Source organism: Vombatus ursinus, unplaced genomic scaffold (assembly GCF_900497805.2).
Source record: "Vombatus ursinus unplaced genomic scaffold, bare-nosed wombat genome assembly UNPS02014775.1, whole genome shotgun sequence".
NCBI classification, from domain to species: Eukaryota; Metazoa; Chordata; class Mammalia; order Diprotodontia; family Vombatidae; genus Vombatus; species Vombatus ursinus.
Genome location: NW_020954553.1, coordinates 5,293,441 through 5,313,932, shown reverse-complemented (window position 1 = coordinate 5,313,932; position 20,492 = coordinate 5,293,441). Strand labels below are relative to the sequence as shown.

The 20,492-nt window shown below is 41.8% G+C and overlaps 1 protein-coding gene across 1 annotated transcript in view; it reads right to left on the bottom strand.

The window, feature by feature from the left end:
• ZMYND12 (zinc finger MYND-type containing 12) overlaps positions 1–19,309 on the bottom strand; it is a 36,755-nt gene extending 17,446 nt beyond the window's left edge. The window contains exons 1-4 of the mRNA XM_027864717.1: positions 19,200–19,309; positions 8,253–8,394; positions 7,372–7,543; positions 639–808 (exon numbers count right to left, since the gene is read on the bottom strand). Coding sequence (XP_027720518.1) covers positions 639–808; positions 7,372–7,543; positions 8,253–8,394; positions 19,200–19,309 — 594 coding nt within the window. The remainder of the gene's footprint in view (positions 1–638; positions 809–7,371; positions 7,544–8,252; positions 8,395–19,199) is intronic.
• Positions 19,310–20,492: the final 1,183 nt, after the last annotated feature.

Here is a 20,492-nt window from a genome sequence, read left to right as displayed (position 1 = left end):
CCCAGAGGTTTCACTGTGTGACTTTTTTGAGGTCACAGGAACCTATATAGATTTAGAACTGGAAAGGTCCTTAGACATCACTTAGCCCAACCCCCCTCATCCTACAGGAAACTGAGGCACAAAAAGTTTAGGTGACTTGCTCAAGATCATACAGCTAGTAAGTGACTAAGGCAGGATTTGAACCCAGGTCTTCCTACCTCGAACTCCAGGCCCTACTCACTATACCATGCTTCCTTCCCACTCAGTAAGTCCATGATGAAGGGGTAATAATTTCCCTTCTATCCAGATCTCTTCTTATGACTTCTAATTCAAAGCCAGCAGCCATTAAAAGGATCCTCTGTCCTGGAGGCAACTTTGAATAAAGTAATGAGCCCAGAACTGCACCCTAGATCTTAGCATGAGGACTATGTCCCCTGCTGAACGCTGGCCTTTCACAGAGCACCAGACTGGGAATGGGGGGACCCAAGTTCTATCTTGCAGCTTTGCAACTAACACACTATGTGACCTAGGGTGGGTGACTTTCCCCCATCTGGGCCTAAGTGCAGCGAACTATAAAATAAGGGGATTGAATTAGATCCAGCTCTGACATTCTTTAAGTCTCTTGACTATATCTGGGCTCTGTAGCTTGGCCTACTCACATCATTGGCCAAATGATAGCGTGCGTCTTCATAGTTTTCTTTAGCTGTATAGAGGAGTCCCAGGTTCCAATGCAGGAGAGAATGAATTTCATTGTTGCACTCAGTTGACTTGAGAACAGTCCACTGGGCTTGGGAGAGGTATTCCTCTGCCTGGACAATGTGGCCAAGACCTAACACAAGGGAAAGAAGGCCACAGTACACTTTCTGGCCAATGTATTTAGGAAGAATTATGAAATGTATCCCTTTATAGTGAATTCACAAGTCTACGAGCCTTGGTTAGTAAATATTTGTGCAGGAAACATATTCACTTCTATGTACCTTTGCCTTTTTAATAGAGAAGAGCTAGCTGGTCCATGAGAGGCCTTATAATGCTATGTATAAAGCATAGATGGAGAGTTAGGACATTTAGACTATAGTTCTGCCTCTGCCATTAACTCATGGTGTTTCCTTCCCCTTTGCAGACTTCAGTTTCCCCATCTATAAAATGAGAGGGCTGAGCTAGGTTAGTCTCTATGGTTCTTTCCAGCTTTGATGTTCTATTATTAAATGAAATGCCAAAGAAAAGACAAATCTCAATACAGAGGAGGATATAATACAATTCAGAAAATGGGAAAGGTTAGCCATCTAGGCCTCAATGTAAGCCATGCCTGAATGGCCCCTGAATTACTCAAGGTGATACAGAGGAAGAGGCCAAATCTCTGCTGGGTAGCTGTCTATTTTATAGCTAAAAAGAGCAAAGAAGCCCTTTCTGGAAGTCTTGGATGACTCAAAATACTGCTTCCAGACCTAGATAAATTCTGCTATCTTGCATTTCTAATGATAAACTATCTCTGGACTTTACTTCAAAAGTGCCATTCTTATTAGCATTCTTCTATACTTAGTATAGATAGTGTTCATTTTAGAAAAACACTTATGTGTCTGGCACTTGAGCAAGTTAAAGCACTCTCACAGGCATCATTTCATTTGATTTTCACAAGAGGCTGATGAGGGCTTGGGTGACTGATAGCACTGTTGCCATTTTACAGATGAGGAAACTAAGGCTTAGAGGGAAAAGTAACTAGCCCAAGGTCAAGAGAAGCTAGTTAGAAGCCCAGTAGAACCAGCTTTCCTCCAAGGCCCACATACTTAACACTCCTTAATCCCATCCAGATATTTTCACTGTTCTATTTTTGTATATAAGTATCAATCTCATCCCCATCATGGTGCAGATTCCCTAAGAATCTTGGCCACTTCTATTGGCATTATAATAAACCTCGATACCTTGACTGAAATAAGGCTTGAGTGCTTGAATTCTTTCCAGGCAGACTCGCCCTGGACCTGACATTTCAGGGTTTCCAGTAACCCCAAACCACATCAGAACCAGAACTGGAATCTAAGTTTTCTGACTCAAGTCCAGTCCCCTGGCCTGGGCTGCCAAGGCAGGCATTTTCTAATGAATGCAGCCCAATAAGATTCTCTCTTTATACTCTAACCCTCCCCTGCCCCCACCACACTTTTATTTCCATGCACAAACCTCTTGCCTCTTTCTGTGCATGCATGCTTCCTATTTTTCTTATAATCAAAAGATCTCAGAATTGAAGGTGGCCTCAGGGGCCATCTGGTACAAAGCAGAGCTGAGTAAGAATCCATAACAGAACATGCCTAACAAGTGGTCCCCCAGCTTTGTCTTGAAGACCTCCAATGACAGGGAGCCCACGGCTCCCTGAGGCTGCCTATTCCACTTCCTGAGAGCTCTTTCCTGACGCGGTTCCTACTTTTGTCCTCTGCTGCTGTTGTTTGTCCTTCCTTCTCCATCAGGGAGGTGATGCCATGGCATGCAAGGGAATTGGATTTAAGTGAGGGAGGGCTGTGCAGAGTCACCAGCCTCATTTTCTCCTCCAGAGGCATTTGGGTCCAGTGGCAAGATAGAGATCAGGGTGGCTGGAGATGGCCCAGGATGCAATGGGGGGACCTTAGCCTTTTCAAGCTAAGGTTTTTAACAGGTCTCAGTTTGACTAAGGCCAGACCATTTAGTCATTAAGGCTTGATATGAAATGAGGCAGAGAATGGCCTCTTTTTTTAAAAAAATCAACCTGGGGTTCTGCTTCTGGGAGCCAAGATGGCAGAGTAAGAAGTAAGTTGCTCTTACCCTCCCATATTAACCTCTGAAAGCCCATAAAATATCACCCCAGGAAAAATACTGGAACAGCTGAACCAGAAGAAAGATGGGGTACAGCAGTCCAGTAGCCCAGGTAGCTTGAGGGATTAACGGGAAAGGCCCCTCTTGCCCTGGGGGAAGGGAAGCAGTGCAGAATGGGAAGCAGCACAGAATGGGAGGCGTCCCAGCAAGCTAGCAGAAAGCCCCTCCTCAACATATCAAGAAGAGATCCTGAAACCCAGGTGGTGGAGCAGGCCAACACCAACACCTGGACCCCTGAGTGCCTCAGTGAGGGTGGGCAAACTGGTGGAAACCAGCGTGGAAAACCACCAGGTGCCTTAGCATTCTACAGCAACCGGCTCTCCCAGTGCCTCAGCAAAACTAAGGGAAGCAGTGCTCCAAGGAGCCCCAGGTGGATAAACATAAAATGAAAGGAAGGAAAGGCCTAGGAGAGTAGGAAATCTCCAGGAGCCACACTACTCAATCCTACCCCTAGAGTTCCAGTGTTGACGATTCTAGCCCAGCACACCAGGTAAGCTGCCAGAACCCTACAGCCTCCAACTGCCAACATCGGAGGCCACAGCACACAAAGCCAGTGACCAAGCCCGAGACTCCCAATACAAGAAGCTTGGGTAGTGCTCTCTGCTCCCCAGCAGGAGAGCTCAATTTCTTTAAAAGCCAGGAAATAAGCAAACACCATGAGCAAAAAGAAACATACAGTAGATTCATATTATGGGAACAGTGAAGATCAACCATTTTGGAGAGTGATTTGGAACTACGCCCAAAGGGCTATAAAATGTGTATACCCTTTGACCCAGCAATAGCACTTCTAGAGCTATATCCCAAAGAGATCATACAAATGGGAAAAGGACTCACATGTACAAAAATATTTATAGCAGCTCTTTTTGTGGTGGCAAAGAATTGGAAATTGAGAGGATGCCCATCGATTGGGGAATGGCTGAACAAGTTGTGGTATAGGAATGTAATGGAATACTATTGTGCTACAAGAAATGATGAACAGGCAGACTTCAGAAAAACCTGGAAAGACTTATATAGTCTGATACTGAGTGAAGTGAGCAAAACCAGGAGAACGCTGTACATAGCAACAGTCACATTGTGCGAAGACTAATATTGATAGACTTAACCCTTCTCAGCAATACAAGGATCTAAGACATCTCTAAAGGCCTCATGATGGAAAATGCTATCCACATCCAAAGAAAGAACTATGGAGTTTGAATGCAGATTGAAGCATACTATTTGCTATTTTTTTTCCTTCTGTTGTGTTTTGTTTCCTGTTTCTGGTGGTTCCTCCTATTGGTTCTAATTCTTACCTACAACATCACTATGTTTAATAGGAATGTATATGTATAGCCTATATCAGATTGAAGGCTGTCTTGGGGAGGAAGGGGGAGAAAAATTTAAAACTCAAAAGCTTATGGAAGTGATGGTTGATAAATCAGAATAAATATTAAAAAAAGAAAAAAATTCGATCTAGGAGGGGGAACACCCTCGGGGTTTCTGGCCAAAACAGAAAACAATTGTTATTTACTTTCATTCTGAACCAATCAGGGTTCAAACAATGACCAAGTGGGGCTTGGCCTGGGACCTATTGTTGGCCAATCAACGAGTGGCCCCTATGTGGAGGGGAGGAGAGAAGAGAAGAGAAAGCTGTGTCTTCTAGAGCAAAGCAAAACAAATCTATTGACAACCCTTCATATACTTGAAGACAGTAATTATATGCTCCCTCTCCCATGGCTCCTTCAGGTTAAACCTCCTGGATTCCTTCTGGTGATCCTCATATGCCATCATCTCAAGGCTTTTCTCTGTCTCAGCGGTCTTCCTCAGCGTATTGCCTAGCTTACTACTGTCTTTCCTAAAATGGGATACCTAGAACATGAAATGACATTCTAGGTATACTCTGACCAGTGCAGAATGAGAGGGATTCTGGCCTCTGGATGCTCTGTCTTTCCTGATATAGTCCAAGATTCTTTGTTTTTCTGGCATCACACTATTGTTTCCTATTAAGCTTGCTGTGGTTTCCCCTCCCCCCCCCCCAATTTCCCAGGGCTTCTTCAGACTAGCAGCTGTTTGGCCATCCTTCCCCCATCTTGTACTTGTGTTTTTAATGTTCTGAACCCAAATCTAAAACTTTATAATTATCTCCACAGAATTTCACAATGCTAAATTTGTTCCAATGATCTATCTTTTCGTGAGTTTCTTGAATCCTCACTCTCTCATCCAATGTGTTAGCACCTGGTTTTGCATTACTTACAAATCTGATCAACAAGCAATTTATACTTTTATCCAAGTTGTTGCTCAGAAACAGCACAGAACCAAGCACAGATCCCTGGGACACCCCACTGGAGACCTCCCAATCAAACTATTAATGACTATTCTTTTGGCTTGGCCATTCAACCATTTCCCTATCCACCTAATTACACTCTTATTGAGCCCACATCTCTCTATCCACAAGTACAGCATGAGACTTCCAAATACTGGGCTAACATCTGGGTAAGCTACCTCTACATCCTTCCTCTTGTCTACCATTCTAGCAGCCATATGAGAAAAAAGGAAACATCCTGCGAACTGGCATTAATGTAGCTCTTTAAATTTTGTTAGCCATTTCACATCAATTAGCCCTGTGAGGCAGCTACTATACTATAGGTATTAATACCCTCATTTTACAGATGGGGAAACTGAGGCTCAGAGAGACTAAAGTGACTAGCCCCTGGTCACACAGCTCCAAAGTATCAGAGGCAGGATTTCAACCTCCTCTTCCTGGCACCAAGCTCAGATCTCCATCTATGACACCATATTGCTCAGGATAGTCTAGTAAGGCCTTTTCTTGAGAAAGTTGTACTGTCTCTTTGTTATCAGCATCTTCCTTTTCCGGAAGTTCATTACGCATCCTTTAGTGATAAGCCTAGAATTCTGTCTGGAATCAAAATTAAGATCATGGGTTTATAATGTTTGGACTCCATTCTCTCTCTTTTTTTTAATGTTCATTTGGACATTTCCCTTCCTTAGTCCCTGTTTTCCATGATCTTTCAATATCCCTGACCATGGATCCCAGCAAGGGCACCTGTCTGTTTTTATACCTGATGACACAATTCACCTGAGCCTAGAGGCCTGAATATATTTATAATGAACCTATTTAAAATGGATATCAACTTCCTATTAGTCATTTTTGTTTTGTCTTTTCCAGTACAAAGATTGCTCTTCTTGACAGAAAAAAAATTAAGCAAAATCAGCTTAAAAGATTCACTGAAGATCCACTGGGCAGAGATGGGTTCTTGGTACTACAGAGGGACTTAAAAGATGATTAATTCCTAACTGCAAAAGGCTTTCAGTTTAATTAGACAGGCAGGACAGACATGGAAAAAAAATATTCATTCAAAAAATCATATAAAGGAATAAATAACCATAAATTGATATACACATAGTTATTTACAGAGGTTGTTTGTGAGAATCAAATGAGGTCATGAGTGTGAAAACATTCTGCAAATTATAAAGCATTGTATGCATGTGAATAAATGCTATTCCACTAATGATAAACCTGTTCTGTGCAAGTAGGAATCTGAATAAATACTGACCAATATGGGTTGCATTACTTTAAGGTACTGATGCTTATAATCATTCTGATTTATTTGCCAGGGCCACTGATTCAGAATCCTAATGTTAGAGCTGAAAGGGACCCTGGGCATCCTCTCATCCAGCCTCCTCATTTTACAGAAAAAGAAAACTGAGGCCCAGGTAGGGTCACATAATGGCTGCTCTCAGGAATTGTTTGTCTGGACACTATTTCAAAAATATGATAAAAGACTTATGCAAGTTTGATAAGATAGTTGAATGTTAACCACAACTAGCCTGCTGGTCCTACATATTGTCTATTTCTTGAATTCTGTTTCCCAATTCTGGTACAATAAATCCTGTGATTCCTAGCACTCAGCTATAACCTGCACTGTAATAGATGCCACCAGGGACTATTTGGGGAGAATGCCCATGCCCAGCAACCATGCCTTCTCACAAAAGGTACCTTGGTGCTGCTATTAGAGATGGAATCCCAGCCTGCAAGTACCATTGGTTTGAACCAATAACATGCTTCTTGTGGGTATAGACAACGACACACCAGTCATAACTTTCATTGTTCAGGCCCCAACTCTGACTTTAAATTTTTTTTTAAAATTAATTAGTTTATTTATTTTTAGTTTTCAACATTCACTTCCACAAGATTTTGAGTTCTAAATTTTCTCCCCATCTCTCCCCTCCCCCCACCCTAGGATGGTGTGCATTCTGAATACCCCTTCCCTCAATCTGCCTTCCCTATCACCACCCCCTTCTCTTATCTCCTCCCCCTTCAATTTTCCTGTAGGGCAGGATAGATTTCTATACCCCTTTGCCTGTATATATTATTTCCCAGTTGCATATGGAAACAATTTTTAACATTCATTTTTAAAACTTGGAGTTTCAACTTCTCTCCCTTCCTCCCCTCCCCACCCACCTTTATTGAGAAGGCAAGCAATTCGATATAGGTTATACATGTGCAGTCATGTAAAACACTTCTGTAATATCTGACTTTAAATCTTGATCACTTACCAATACTGGCCTCAGATAACAGCAGGTAAGCTGGCACCAACTGGACTGAATTCAGGCCATATACATTAATGCGGAAACGCAGTGAATGTAAAGATGCCGGGACAGATTCTTCATATTTTCCTTCAAAGACATATTTCCGAGCTACTTTGTAACAGAGCTCAATTAAATGCTTCTGTAGAAGAAATAAATACAACATCTCAGAGAAACAGAGACAACCTTCTGTTGCAAATATGTAAAGACCTGAGGCAGACCTGTTCTGGGAAGAGTAAAACCCCCATTGCCTGGGATCCCTGCTCCAGATAATGGTTCTAGGTAACTGAATTTTCTGGAAAGTTGAAGTCTTGGTCAGACAAATGCCAAGAACTTTAAAAAAACTGAACCATTGTGGATTAATGAACATTAACAATTTAACCATTATAGATGAAAATCTTTCCAAAAATAGATTGCATATTTGACTTTTGAAAGATGCTATTTAATCTTTTCTTGAGAGAGGCAGTGTGGTGTAATAAAGTTGGCAACAGATCAATATGCCACATATTGGCTGAGTAACACTTTAACTTCTTGGTGCCCCAGGCAATTTCCTAAGATAACTCTTTTCTGAGTAGTTTCTAATCTGGGTTTTTGGAATTCCCTACATCTGTAAAATTACAGTTCTAGTTTAAAAAAAAAAAGAAAAGAAAAAAGATGGGAACCTTTCTAAAATGGATCTTCTTCTCAACAAGATACTATGAGCTTCATTTAACCTTTTCTAGATAACAAAGTATCCCCATTGCCTTTTACTGTCCTCAGGGATATCTCAAGGTAGGTAGGGCTGTTAGCCCCTCCCCTCTAGGGCACCGACCTTCCAGAGAGCTCATCTGTGGCTTCAGACGCACACACACCTGCCTCTGCAGCAGCTGCTCCCGACCATGTCTCCGTTCTTCTTCTGAATTGTAAAAGGGCATAGTTGTGCGCAAGGGGATCAGGAGCTGGCATATTTTTTCATGAATGCTGGCCCAATCAGCTCTTTGATGCGCAACACCACTGACGAGGAAGAGAAAAACAGATTTCCCTTCACTGGCACCTTGTAGTCATTGAACACATATGGCTTTGGTACCCAGCAGGCACATGACAGAGCAGGGCCCCGTGGGCTGATCTGACAAGGCACAGTCTAAGCCTAAAGCAAAGCAGACAGGATGGCCAAAGCAACCGGCATGAGCCCACTTCCCTTCCTTATCAGTCAAAGAAGACTTAAAGTTGACAGCTCAGTACCTCACTGTGGTTGGGAGGAATGAACCATTTCTTGACAACTGCCTGGGGCATACAGAGAACAAATAAGGCCCTCCTAGGATACAGAGAAAAAGATCCACTTCCAAGAAAGAGGCATTATTTACCATAAATTTGTCATGAAGTGGCAGACCTCCTGAAATCGGGAGGTCTTGAGAAAACTACTGTGTCCATGCCTTTGCCAATGGCTAGCATCTGTAGCCAGGGGTCTCACTGGTCAACACACTAAATTTTTAAATTCTCTTTTCTTGGCACTATGAGGGAACCATCTTGTAGTAGGATACATGCTGGACTTAGAGTCCCTCTTTGTGATTATAGCCAAGTCATTTCAATTCTCTGAGTTTCAGTTTCTTCATCTGAAAAATGGGGATAACAATATTTGTTGCACTAACTACCTAACACAAGGTTATTGTGAGTTTCCTCTATGAGGTGACAGCTGTAAAACCTGTAACATTTTCAACTATCATAAGGATTCATTTTTTAAAAATTCAGTCTAAGAATCCCTTACATGCTCTTTTTTTATTGGCATAGGACCTGAAGGATGCTTGGGGCAGAACTGATCTTAGGCACACATGGCTTAAGCACTGTCTATAATAACAGCCAGTACTGGCATAGCATTTTCTTTTTTTTCTTTATTTTTTTATTAATTTATTTTGATTTATCAATAATCACTTCCATATGCTTTTGAGTTTAAAATTTTTCTCCCCCTTCCTCCCCACCACCCTCCCCAAGACGGTGCACAATCTGATATAGGCTATACATTTACATTCCTAGTAAACATATTTTCACATTGTAAGTAAAAATTAAAATCAATAGGAGGAACCACCAGAAAGAGGAAACAAAACACAACAGAAGGAAAAAAAAACAGCAAATAGTATGCTTCAATCTGCATTCAAACTCCATAGCTCTTTCTTTGGATGTGGATAGCATTTTCCATCACAAAGCCTCTGGAGATGTCTTAGATCCTTGTATTGCTGGGAAGAGTTAAGTTTATCACTATTAGTCATTGCACAACGTGGCTGTTATTGTGTACAACGTTCTCTTGGTTCTGCTCACTTCACTCAGCATCAGACCATACAAGTCTTTCCAGATTTTTGTGAAGTCAGCCTGTTCATCATTTCTTATAGCATGATAGTATTCCACTACAATCATATACCACAACTTGCTCAGCCACTCCCCAATTGATGAGCATTCTCTCAATTTCCAATTCTTTGCCACCACAAGAAGAGCTGCTATGAATATTTTTGTACATGTGGGCCCTTTTCCCTTTTGTATAATCTCTTTGGGATACAGCCCTAGAAGTGCTATTGCTGGGTCATAGGGTATGCACATTTTTATAGCTCTTTGGGCATAGTTCCAAATTACTCTCCAAAATGGTTGGATCATTTCACAACTCCACCAATGATGCATTAGTGTTCCAATTTTCCCACATCTTCTCCAACATTTATCATTTTCCTGTTTTGTCATGTTGGCCAATCTGATAGGTGTGATGTGGTACCTCAGAGTTGTTTTGATTTGCATTTCTCCAATCAATAGTGATTTAGAGCAGTTTTTCATATGACTATAGATGGCTTTCTTCATCTGAGAATTGTCTGTTCACATCCTTTGACCATTTATCAACTGGAGAATGGCTTGTATTTTTATAAATTTGACTTAACTCTCTATATATTTTAGAAATGAGGCCCTTATCAGAGAGACTGGTTGTAAAAATTCTTTCCCAATTTTCTACCTTACTTCTAATCTTAGTTGCATTGTGCAAAAACTTTTCAATTTAATGTAATCAAAATTATCCATTTTGCTTTTCATAATGTTCTCTATCTCCTGTTTGGTCATGAATTCTTCTGTTCTCCATAGATCTGATAGGTAAACTATTCCTTGCTCTCCCAGTTTGCTTATAGTATCAGCCTAAATTTATAGCTAAATCATGAACCCATTTTGACTTTATTTTGGTATATGGTGAGAGATTTTGGTCTATGCCTAGTTTCTGCCATACTCTTTTCCAGTTTTCCCAGCAGTTTTTTTCAGAGTGGGTTCTTATCTCAGAAGCTAGGGTCATTGGGTTTATCAAATAATAGATTACTATAGTCATTGACTACTGTGTCTTGCATATTTAACCTATTCCACTGATCCACTACTCTCTTAGCCAGTACCAAGCAGTTTTGATGATTGCTGCTTTATAACACAATTTAAGATCTGGAATGGCTAGGCCACCTTCCCCTGCATTTCTTTTCATTAGTTCCCTTGATATTCTAGACCTTTTGTTCTTCCAAATGAATCTTGTTATTATTTTTTCTAACCCTATAAAATAATTTTTTGGTAGTTCGATTGGTATGGCACTGAATAAGTAAATTAGCTTTGGTAGAATTTTCATTTTTATTGTATTAGCTCGGCCTACCCATGAGCAACTGATGTTTTTCCAATTACTTAGATCTGACTTTGTGTGAAAAGTGTTTTGTAATTGTGTTTATAGAGCTCCCAGGTTTGTTTCAGGAGGTAGACTCCTAAATATTTTATAATGTCTACAGTAAGTTTAAATGGAATTTCTCTTTCTATCTCTTGCTGTTGGGCTTTCTTGGTAATATACAGAAATGCTGATGATTTATGTGGGTTTATTTTATAGCCTGCAACTTTGCTAAAGTTGTTTATTATTTCAAGTAGTTTTTTACTTGATTCTCTAGGATTCTCTAAGTATATCATCCTGTCATCTGCAAAGAGTGATAGCTTTGTTTCTTCTTTGCCTATTCTAATACCTTCAATTTCTTTTTCTTCTCTTATTGCTACAGTTAACATTTCCAGTATGATATTGAATAACAATGGTGATAATGGACATCCTTGTTTCACCTCCCCCACCCCGCGATCTTATTGGAAATGTTCCTAGCTTGTCCCCATTACATACTATGCTTGCTGAAGGTTTTAGATAGATGCTATTTATTATTTTAAGGAAGACTCCATTTATACCTATGCTTTCTAGTGTTTTTAATAGGAATGGTTATTGTATTTTGTCAAAAGCTTTTTCTGCATCTATTGAAATGATCATGTGGTTTCTGTTAGTTTTGGTGTTGATATGCTCAATTATGCTGCTAGTTTTCCTAATATTGAACCAGCCTTGCATTCCTGGTATAAATCCTACCTGGTCGTAGTGTATTATTCTTGTGATAAGTTGCTGTAATCTATTTGCTAAAATTTTGTTTAAAATTTTTGCATCTATATTCATTACAGAAGTTGGTCTATAATTTTCTTTCTCTGTTTTGACTCTTCGTGGTTTAGGTATCAGCACCATATTTGCACCATAAAAAGAATTTGGTAAGATTCCTTCTTCACCTATTTTCCCAAATAGTCTATATAGTATTGGAACTAATTGTTCTTTAAATGTATGATAGAATTCACATGTAAATCTATCTGGCCCTGGAGATTTTTTCCTAGGGAGTTCATCAATGGCTTGTTCAATTTCTTTTTCTGAGATAGGGTTATTTAAGTATTTTACTTCCTCTTCTATTAATCTGGGCAATTTATATTTTTGTAAATATGTATCCATTTCACTAAGATTGTCAAATTTGTTGGCATGTAGTTGGGCAAAATAATTCCTACATATTGTTTTAATTTCCTCTTCCTTGGTGGTAGCTTCACCCTTTTCATTCTTGACACTAGTAATTTGGTTTTCTTCTTTCTTTTTTTGAATTAAATTAACCAAAGGTTTATCTATTTTATTGTTTTTTTCATAAAACAAGCTCTTAGTTTTATTTATTCGATAGTTTTCTTAATTTCAATTTTATTAATTTTTCCTTTGGTTTTCAATGTTTCTAATTTGGTGTTTAATTGAGGATTTTTAATTTGCTCTTTTTCTAGTTTTTTTAGTTATATTCCTAATTCATTGATCTCTCTTTTTCTATTTTATTTATGTAAGCATTTAGAGACATAAAACTTCCCCTAAGGACTGCTTTTGCTGCATCCCATAAATTTTGGTATGTTGTCTCATTATTGTCATTCTCTTGAATGAAATTATTGTTTCTATTTGTTGTCTGACCCAATCATTTTTTAGGATTAGATTATTTAGTTTCCAATTATTTTTTAGTCTATCTTTTCATGGCCCTTTATTACATATAATTTTTATTTCATCATGACCTGAATAGGATGCATTTAATATTTCTGCCTTTCTGCATTGGATTGTGAGGTTTTTATGCCCTAGTACATGGTCAATTTTTGTGTATGTGCCATGTACTGCTGAGAAAAAAGTATATTCCTTCCTATCCCCATTCAGTTTTCTCCAGAGGTCTATCATACCTAACTTTTCTAATGTTCTATTCACCTCCTTAACTTCTTTCTTGTTTATTTTGTGGTTAGATTTATCTAGTTCAGAGAGGGGGAGGGAGAGGTCCCCCACTAGTATAGTTTGGCTGTCTATTTCTTCCTGTAACTCCCTGAACTTCTCCTCTAAGAATCTGGATGCTATACCATTTGGTGCATATATGTTTAGTAATGATATTACTTCATTGTCTATGGCGCCTTTTAGCAGGATGTAGTTTTCTTCCTTACCTCTTTTGATAAGATCTATTTTTGCTTTTGCTTTGTCTGAGATCAGGATTGCTACCCCTGCTTTTTTTACTTCAGCTGAAGCATAATATATTCTGCTCCAGCCTTTTACCTTTACCCTGCATGTGTCACTCTTTTTCACATGTGTTTCTTGTAAATAACACATTGTAGGATTATGGTTTTTAATCCACTCTGGAGAGTTCATCCCATTCATATTTACAGTTATGATTACTATCTGTATCTTTTTCTCCATCCTTTTTCCCCCCCGATTATGCTTTTCTTTCTCCTTTCCCCCCTCACTAGTGTTTTGCTTTTGACCACCGCCTCCTTCAGTCCCACCCCCTTCTATTGGCCCTTTCCCTTTCTTCTCCTTTACCCTTACTGCTTCTTCCCTCCCTTCTATCCCTCCTCCCTTTTCTTTCCCCTTTTCCCTCCTATTGCCTATATAGCAAGTTAGATTTCTCTACCTAACTGATTATGTTATTCCCTGCTTGAGCCAAATCTGATGAGAGTAAGGTTCAAACAACGCTCATCCCCCTCCCTTCTTTTCCTCTGCTGTAATAGGTTTTTGTGTCTTTTCCTGTAATGTAATTTACCCTTGTTTGCCTCCTCCTTTCTTAGTACATTTTCTTAGATCAGACTAATCCACTTACTTGGATCCATTTAACCCACTTGATTAGATTTTTTTTTATCATTACTTCAAAGTCAACTTATATCCACCCCCTTTATGTATAGTCCTTCAACATGGTGTAATAACAATACAGTTCTCAAGAGTTGCAAGTATCATCTTCCCTTGTAGGGATGTAAACAGTTTGCCCTTATTAACAACATATTGTATCTTTCTGTCCCATTTATCTTTTTATGTCTCTCTTGAATCTTGTACTTGAAGATCAAATTTTTTGTTGAGCTCTGGTCTTTTTATCAGGAACGTTTGGAAGCCCCCTATTTCGTTGAATATCCATCTCCTTCCCTGAAAGATCATGCTCATTTTCGCTGAGTAGTTGATCCTTGGCTGCAATCCAAGCTCCTTTGCCTTATGGAATATCATGTTCCACGCCCTATGGTCTTTTAATGTAGAAGCTACAAGGTCCTGTGTAATCCTGACTGTGGTTCCATGATATTTAAATTGTTTCTTTCTGTCTGCTTGCAGTATTTTTTCTTTGATCTGGTAATTTTGGAATTTGGCTATTATATTCCTTGGGGTTTTCAATTTGGGATCTCTTTCAGGCGGTGAGCAGTGGATTTTTTCTATGGTTATTTTACCTTGTGGTTATAGGACTTCAGGGCAGTTTTCCTTTATGATTTCCTAAAAGATACTGTCCAGGCTCTTTTTTTATAATGATTTTCAGGTAGACCAATAATTTTTAAATTGTCTCTCCTGGATCGATTTTCCAGGTCAGTTGTTTCACCCATGAGGTATTTTATGTTTTCATCTATTTTTTCATTTTTTTGTTTCTGTTTGACTGATTCTTGCTCTCTCATAGAGTCATTAGTTTCCATTTGTCCAATTCTAATTTTTAACAAATTGTTTTCTTCTGTTAGTTTTTGTACTTCCTTCTCTAATTGGCCAATTGTATTTTTAAGGGATTTGTTTTCTGCAGTGTATTTTTTTTTCCAGTTGACCAATTGTGTTTTTTAGGGACTTGTTTTCTTCAGTGTACTTTTTTTCCAATTGGCCAATTGTATTTTTTAAGGACTCTTCTACCTCTCTCATTTGACTTTTAAAATCCTTCTTGAGCTCTTCTAAGAAGGCTTTTTGGGTTTCAGAACAGTTCATATTCCCTTTTGATGTTGCAGATGTGGGTTTGTTGACAATGTTGTCCTCTTCAGAATTTCTGTCTTGATCTTCACTCTTCTCATAATATGAATCTATCGTAAGTTTCTTTTTACTCATGGTCTTTAAAGAGATTAAGCTCTCCTGCTAGGGGGCAGAGGGCACTGACCCAAGCTTCTTGTGTTGGGAGCTTAGGTCTTGGTTACTGGCTTTATGTGCTGGGTCCTCTCATGTTGGCAATTGGAGGCTGTAGGGTTCTGGTAGCTTACCTGGTATTGGGCTGGAATCAGCAAGGCTGGAACTCCAGTGCAACTCTAGGTTACCTGCTTTTCCTTTCTTTTAGCTTTCTTCAACTCCTTTTAGATGGGTGCTGCAGGGTGTTTATCTGCCTGGGGCCCCTTGCAATGCTGCCTCCCTTAGTTCTGCTGAGGCACTGGGAAAGTCCTTTGCTGTAGAATGCCAAGGCACCTGGTGGTTTTCTGAGCTGGTTTCCACCAGTTCCCCTGCCCTTACTGAGGCACTCGGAGATCCAGGTGTTGGTGTTTGCCTGCTCTACCACCCGGGCTTCAGAATCTCCTCCTGGTTGGCAGTTGGAGGCTGTAGGTTTCTGACAGTTTACCTGGTGTTGGGTTGGAATCAGCAAAGTTGGAACTTTAGGGCAACTCTAGGTTGCTTTCTTCAGCTCCTTTCAGATGAATAGGGCTAGGCGTTTATCTGCCTGGGGCCCTTTGTAGTGCTGCTTTCCTTATTTTTGCTGAGGCACTGGGAGACCCATTTACTGTAGAATGCCGAGGCACCAGGATCTCCTCCTGGTGTGCTAAAGAGGGTCTTTCCGCTAGCTGGCTGGGATGCCTCCCATTCCATACTGTTCCCTTTCCCCCAGGGTAAGAGGGGCCTTTTCTGTTAATCCCTCAAGCTACCTGGGCTACTGCACTGCTGCTCCCCATCTTTCTTCTGGTCCTGCTGTTCCAGGGTTTTTTCTGGGGTGTTATGTTCTGGATTTTCAGAGGCTGATAGGGAGGGGTGAGAGCGACTACCTTTTTACTCTGCCATTTTGGCTCCCAGAATCGGAAGTCCATAGCATTTTCAAGGTTACAAAAAGCTTTCCTTACATTATTCAATTTATGCCTCACACCAACCCTTGCAAAGCAGGGACTTTAGGCATTTACCCACATTTTACAGATGAGTAAGCTGAGGCTTTCAGTTAAATGGCTCAAGGTCACATAGCTCTGAACCCACGTCAGCCTGACTACAGATGAGGCATGCTGTCCACTACCTCCTTGCTGTCTCTCAGTTACAAGGTGACCCAGGAGACCTGCATTCTAATCCAGGCTCTACTGCCTGCTAACTAGCTGTATGCATCCCATCTGATACTCAGATTCCTCTTCTGTAAAAGGAAGGCATTTGGAGAACTAGACGGTTTCTAAGGTTTCTTCCAGGTCTAAAATGGTATGATTTTTGTAACATGGGAAACATTGCACCATCCCCTAGTGGTCACCTGTCTGTGAGTATTTGGGGGCTGTCTGTGTCGTAGAGAAAGAAACTAAGCCAAGACAATTTTGGATCTTTGGAGTTAGAAAGCAGGATGGAAGCAGCAAACGGTGCCAAAGCACTGCTACCCACCCCTCCCTCCTCTTTCACCCCTCCCCCCATCCCAAATTACCACTTGGATCTTTTGTACTTTTATCTTGTATTTGAAGAGCTTTGGTGGTTTTTGCTGTTTGGAGTTTTGAGGTTATTAAGTTGTTTAAAATTAAAAGGAGTTCATCTTTTTTAATGGCAGAACAAAGAACTGTAAATAACTCAGTTCTAGTTGACCTTAGTTCAGAACTCTCTTCTACTTCTCCCCATTTCACTTTTGTCCACTGTCCCCTCAATACTCAAATTCTTCTTATACTCCTTCCATATCAGAGGGGTCCTTGGAAGTTATTATCAGCCTCTCATTTCATAGATGAGAAAAATTAGGCCCAGACAGGTTAAGTGATTTGCCCAGGGTCATGGAACAAATGGCAGAAACTTGGGTTCTCTCATTCTAAGGCCACATTGTTTTCACTGTACCAAGATCTTAGCCCTAACTGAGAGTAGGCTTTCCCCTGGCACATCTCATATACCCTTTTCCAACGCTGGCTCCTCTTCTCTTACTACTTTTGTTTTTTTGTTTGTTTTTTTCAAGGCAATTGGGGTTAAGTGACTTGCCCAGGGTCACACAGCTAGTGTCTGGTCTGAGACCAGATTTGAACTCAGGTCTTCCTGACTCCAGAGCCGGTGTTCTCTCCACCTAGCTGCCCCCTTTCACTACTTTTGACTCAAATTTATCTCATTAGATCATCACAGTCTGTAAAAATTCTCCCAGACAGCTAGGTGGTACAGTAGATAGAGTGATAGGCCTGGAGTCAGGAAGATTTGAGTTTAAATCTAGCCTCAGACACTTAATAGCTGTGTGGGCAAGTTAACCTATGTCTGCCTCCATTTCCTAAACTGTAAGCTGAGGATAATAATATGGCACCTAACTTGTAAGGTTGTTGTGAAGATCAAACCAAACCATTTTGACAGCTGATTGGAAGATGGATTGGAGTAGGGAGAGAATTGAGACAGGCTAACCCATTAGCAGGCTACTGCACTTTTCAAGGCATAAGGTAATGAAAGCCTGCACCAGCCCGTGATAGATAAGAAGTCTAAGGATTCAACAGAGGAAGGCAGTGTAGAGTTGAGTCAACTCACCAAGGGGTCAAGCTGGGTAAGAGAGAGTAACTTGTTCAGGGGAGATGGCCTGGGAGAGAATTGAGGGGTCAAGGGATTGGAGGTCCTGGTGAGGATGAAGAGTAGGGTTTTGTAGGGGAAGGTAGAGAGAGACAAGGAAAGCCAATAGGTTATGGTTGGATTTCTTGAACGTGGAGGTGGTACTTTTAGATTGTGACTATCTTTGTGTGTGGCTAAGGTGGGGTAGAGGAGTAGCTCATGAGAAATAAGTTAAGGGACTAGATGGTTAGAGTATTTGACAGAGAGTCAACATTTATGTTAAAGTCTCCCATTATAAGAGTTGGGGAAGAGAGAAAAATTGTAAGCCATGTACAGAACTCATTGAAGAAGAGAAAGATTTAGGATGAAGTGATGTTATCTATATGGAATAGGCATTCCAGACAGTACAATGGAAGGGCTGAGAGTTTGGGGTGGGAGGGGATGGGAATAAGGAATAAGGTCATGGGGGAAATGAGGAATACATGTATGATGATCTCCAGGGCTTCAGGATCAATGGAATGTGAAGGGTATGAAGAGGTGTGAGACTGTTCACCATTGAAAGGAGGGTACAATTGCTCTTTCCAATGGAAGTTAGAGATTGGGCTGGAGGCAAATGCAGTATGAGATGGGAGGCCCATGGTCAGATGATTAGGTGGGAGGCCCTGCATCACTATTCCTGTCATACTTGTGCCTTATGGAGATTATTTTTACAGTTGTATTAAGGATAGTTTGGAGAAGTGAGAGACTGGAAGGAGACCAATTAGGACTCTGTTGCAATACTCAGGACATGTGTTCTAAACTAGGGTAGGGAAAATAGTGTAGTGGCAAAGTGCTTAAAGAGCCAACCTCCTTTCTCTCTCTCCATATACTGTACCTATACACACAAGTTTTTGATTATTTGTTTGTGTAGAAAATGAGGCCCAGAAAGGGGCGGTAAGTGTCTTGCCCAGGATCTACGACTAAATAGAACCAGGTTTTTCTGACTGCCAAGTCCTAGGAGAGGAGTCAGCCTGAGAGGAAACTGTGAGTGAGGTAAGGGGGAAGAGGAGCGCTGGGGTTTGAATGTCTACCACAGGCAGCTAGGTGGCCCAGTGGGACCTGGGAGTCAGGAATATGCGAGTTAAATTCTGCCTCAGACGCTAGCTGTGTGACCCTGGGCAAGTCATTTAATTTCTGCCTCGGCTCTCCCATTTGTGAAATGGAGATAATAGCACCTATCTCCCAGGGTTATTTTGAGGGTCAAATGAATTAATATATATAAAGTGCTTTGTAAACCTTAAAGCACTATAGACATATTAGTTATTATTATTTATCATTATTCCTTGGGGCCGACCCACGTTCTCCAGGGGGTAGGGGTCAGGGGGAGGGCTGGAGATACAGGCAAGGCACCTTGGTACATGAAGATCTGAGCTTAAATCTTGCCTCGGCAGTAGTTGGGTGACGCTGGGCAAGTTCCTTTCTCACCCTCCCTGTGCCTCAGTCTCCCTGCCTGCACAGGGAGAGGGCCAGACATCCTCACCAATAATAGGTGACCGTGCAGGCCCCACACACACGCTCGGCCGGGGCTTCGCACACCTCACACTTCAGCTTCCGCCCCTTGGGCACCGCCAGCGGGTAGATCTCGTTCATGGCTCCGGTACCACAGTACCGCCGCCGGCGCGTCCGTTGCCAGGAAATGGAGAGAGCGGTTGCCGAGAACTAAAACCCTAGGCCCGCACCTTCTTCCCGTCACGTGACAGGAAACTCCCAATCCAAGGCTGAAACGAGCTGGGTTTGACGAGAGCACGCACTCTATGCAGACACGCACAACTGTGCTCAGGACAGCAGAGGGCGCTCTCAGGCTGCCGCTGCCTGTTCCCTCTTCCCACGTGCGCCGAGGGAAAGCGGTGGTTTCCCATTAGAGCACCTGAGCTTCAGTCCCGGTCCTGCTTCTCCCTATCAGCATAATTTTGGGCGAGTCCTTTCCCCTCCCTGTACCACAGTTTCCTCCTTCAAATGAAGGGGTTGGCCCAGGTAATCTGCTTTCACTTCCAGGACCCTATTTAACCAGAGAGCTCCAGGAGCACGATGGTGTCCAAAAGAGTTAAGGACCTTCCTAGGGTCCTGTTGGAGGAACTGGGGATATGTCTGGCCTGGAGTAAAGACTCAACGGGGAAATCAAATATCTGAAGGGCTGTCATGTGGAAGACATATTAGACTTGCCCTATTTGGTCCCGGAAGGCAGAACCAGGAATAGTGAATAGAAGTTGCAAAGACACTGATTTAGGCGTGAGGTCAGGCTTGTTTTCCAAACATTTAGAGCAATTTAAAAGCAGAATGGGCTGGGGCTGCCTGGAGAGATAGTGAGTTACCTATCCTAGAGGCCTCTGAGCAGAGGCTGGGCGACCTCCTGTCAGGTTTATTATGTAGGGAGGATTCTTTTCCAGTTCCCTTCCGTCCTGGCAGAAATACAACAGGGAAATGAGGAGAGACCAGCACGGAGCTTGGGCACCGGCACAGCCTACCTAAGCTCTTTATAACACTTGACGAAGTGTGACCGGGGGTGGGGGAGGGGGGGCGGGCTGCCGGTGTTTCTCTAGGCTGAAAAAAACGGACCCGTGCTCTCACGGCCGCCACAGACCCTCTGGGTTGGAATCGCGGAGGAGACTCCGCCCACTCGCTGCCCCTTTCTGCGCTCAGGTGGCCCAGCCGCGCCGCCGTTGCTAAGGCGACGGAGGCGGCTCCGGACTCCTCCCCCTCGGCGGCTGCGCAGTAGACGGGACTCGGGCTGATTGGCAGCGGCGGCGCAGGTCAGGTGCTAGTATCCAGACCG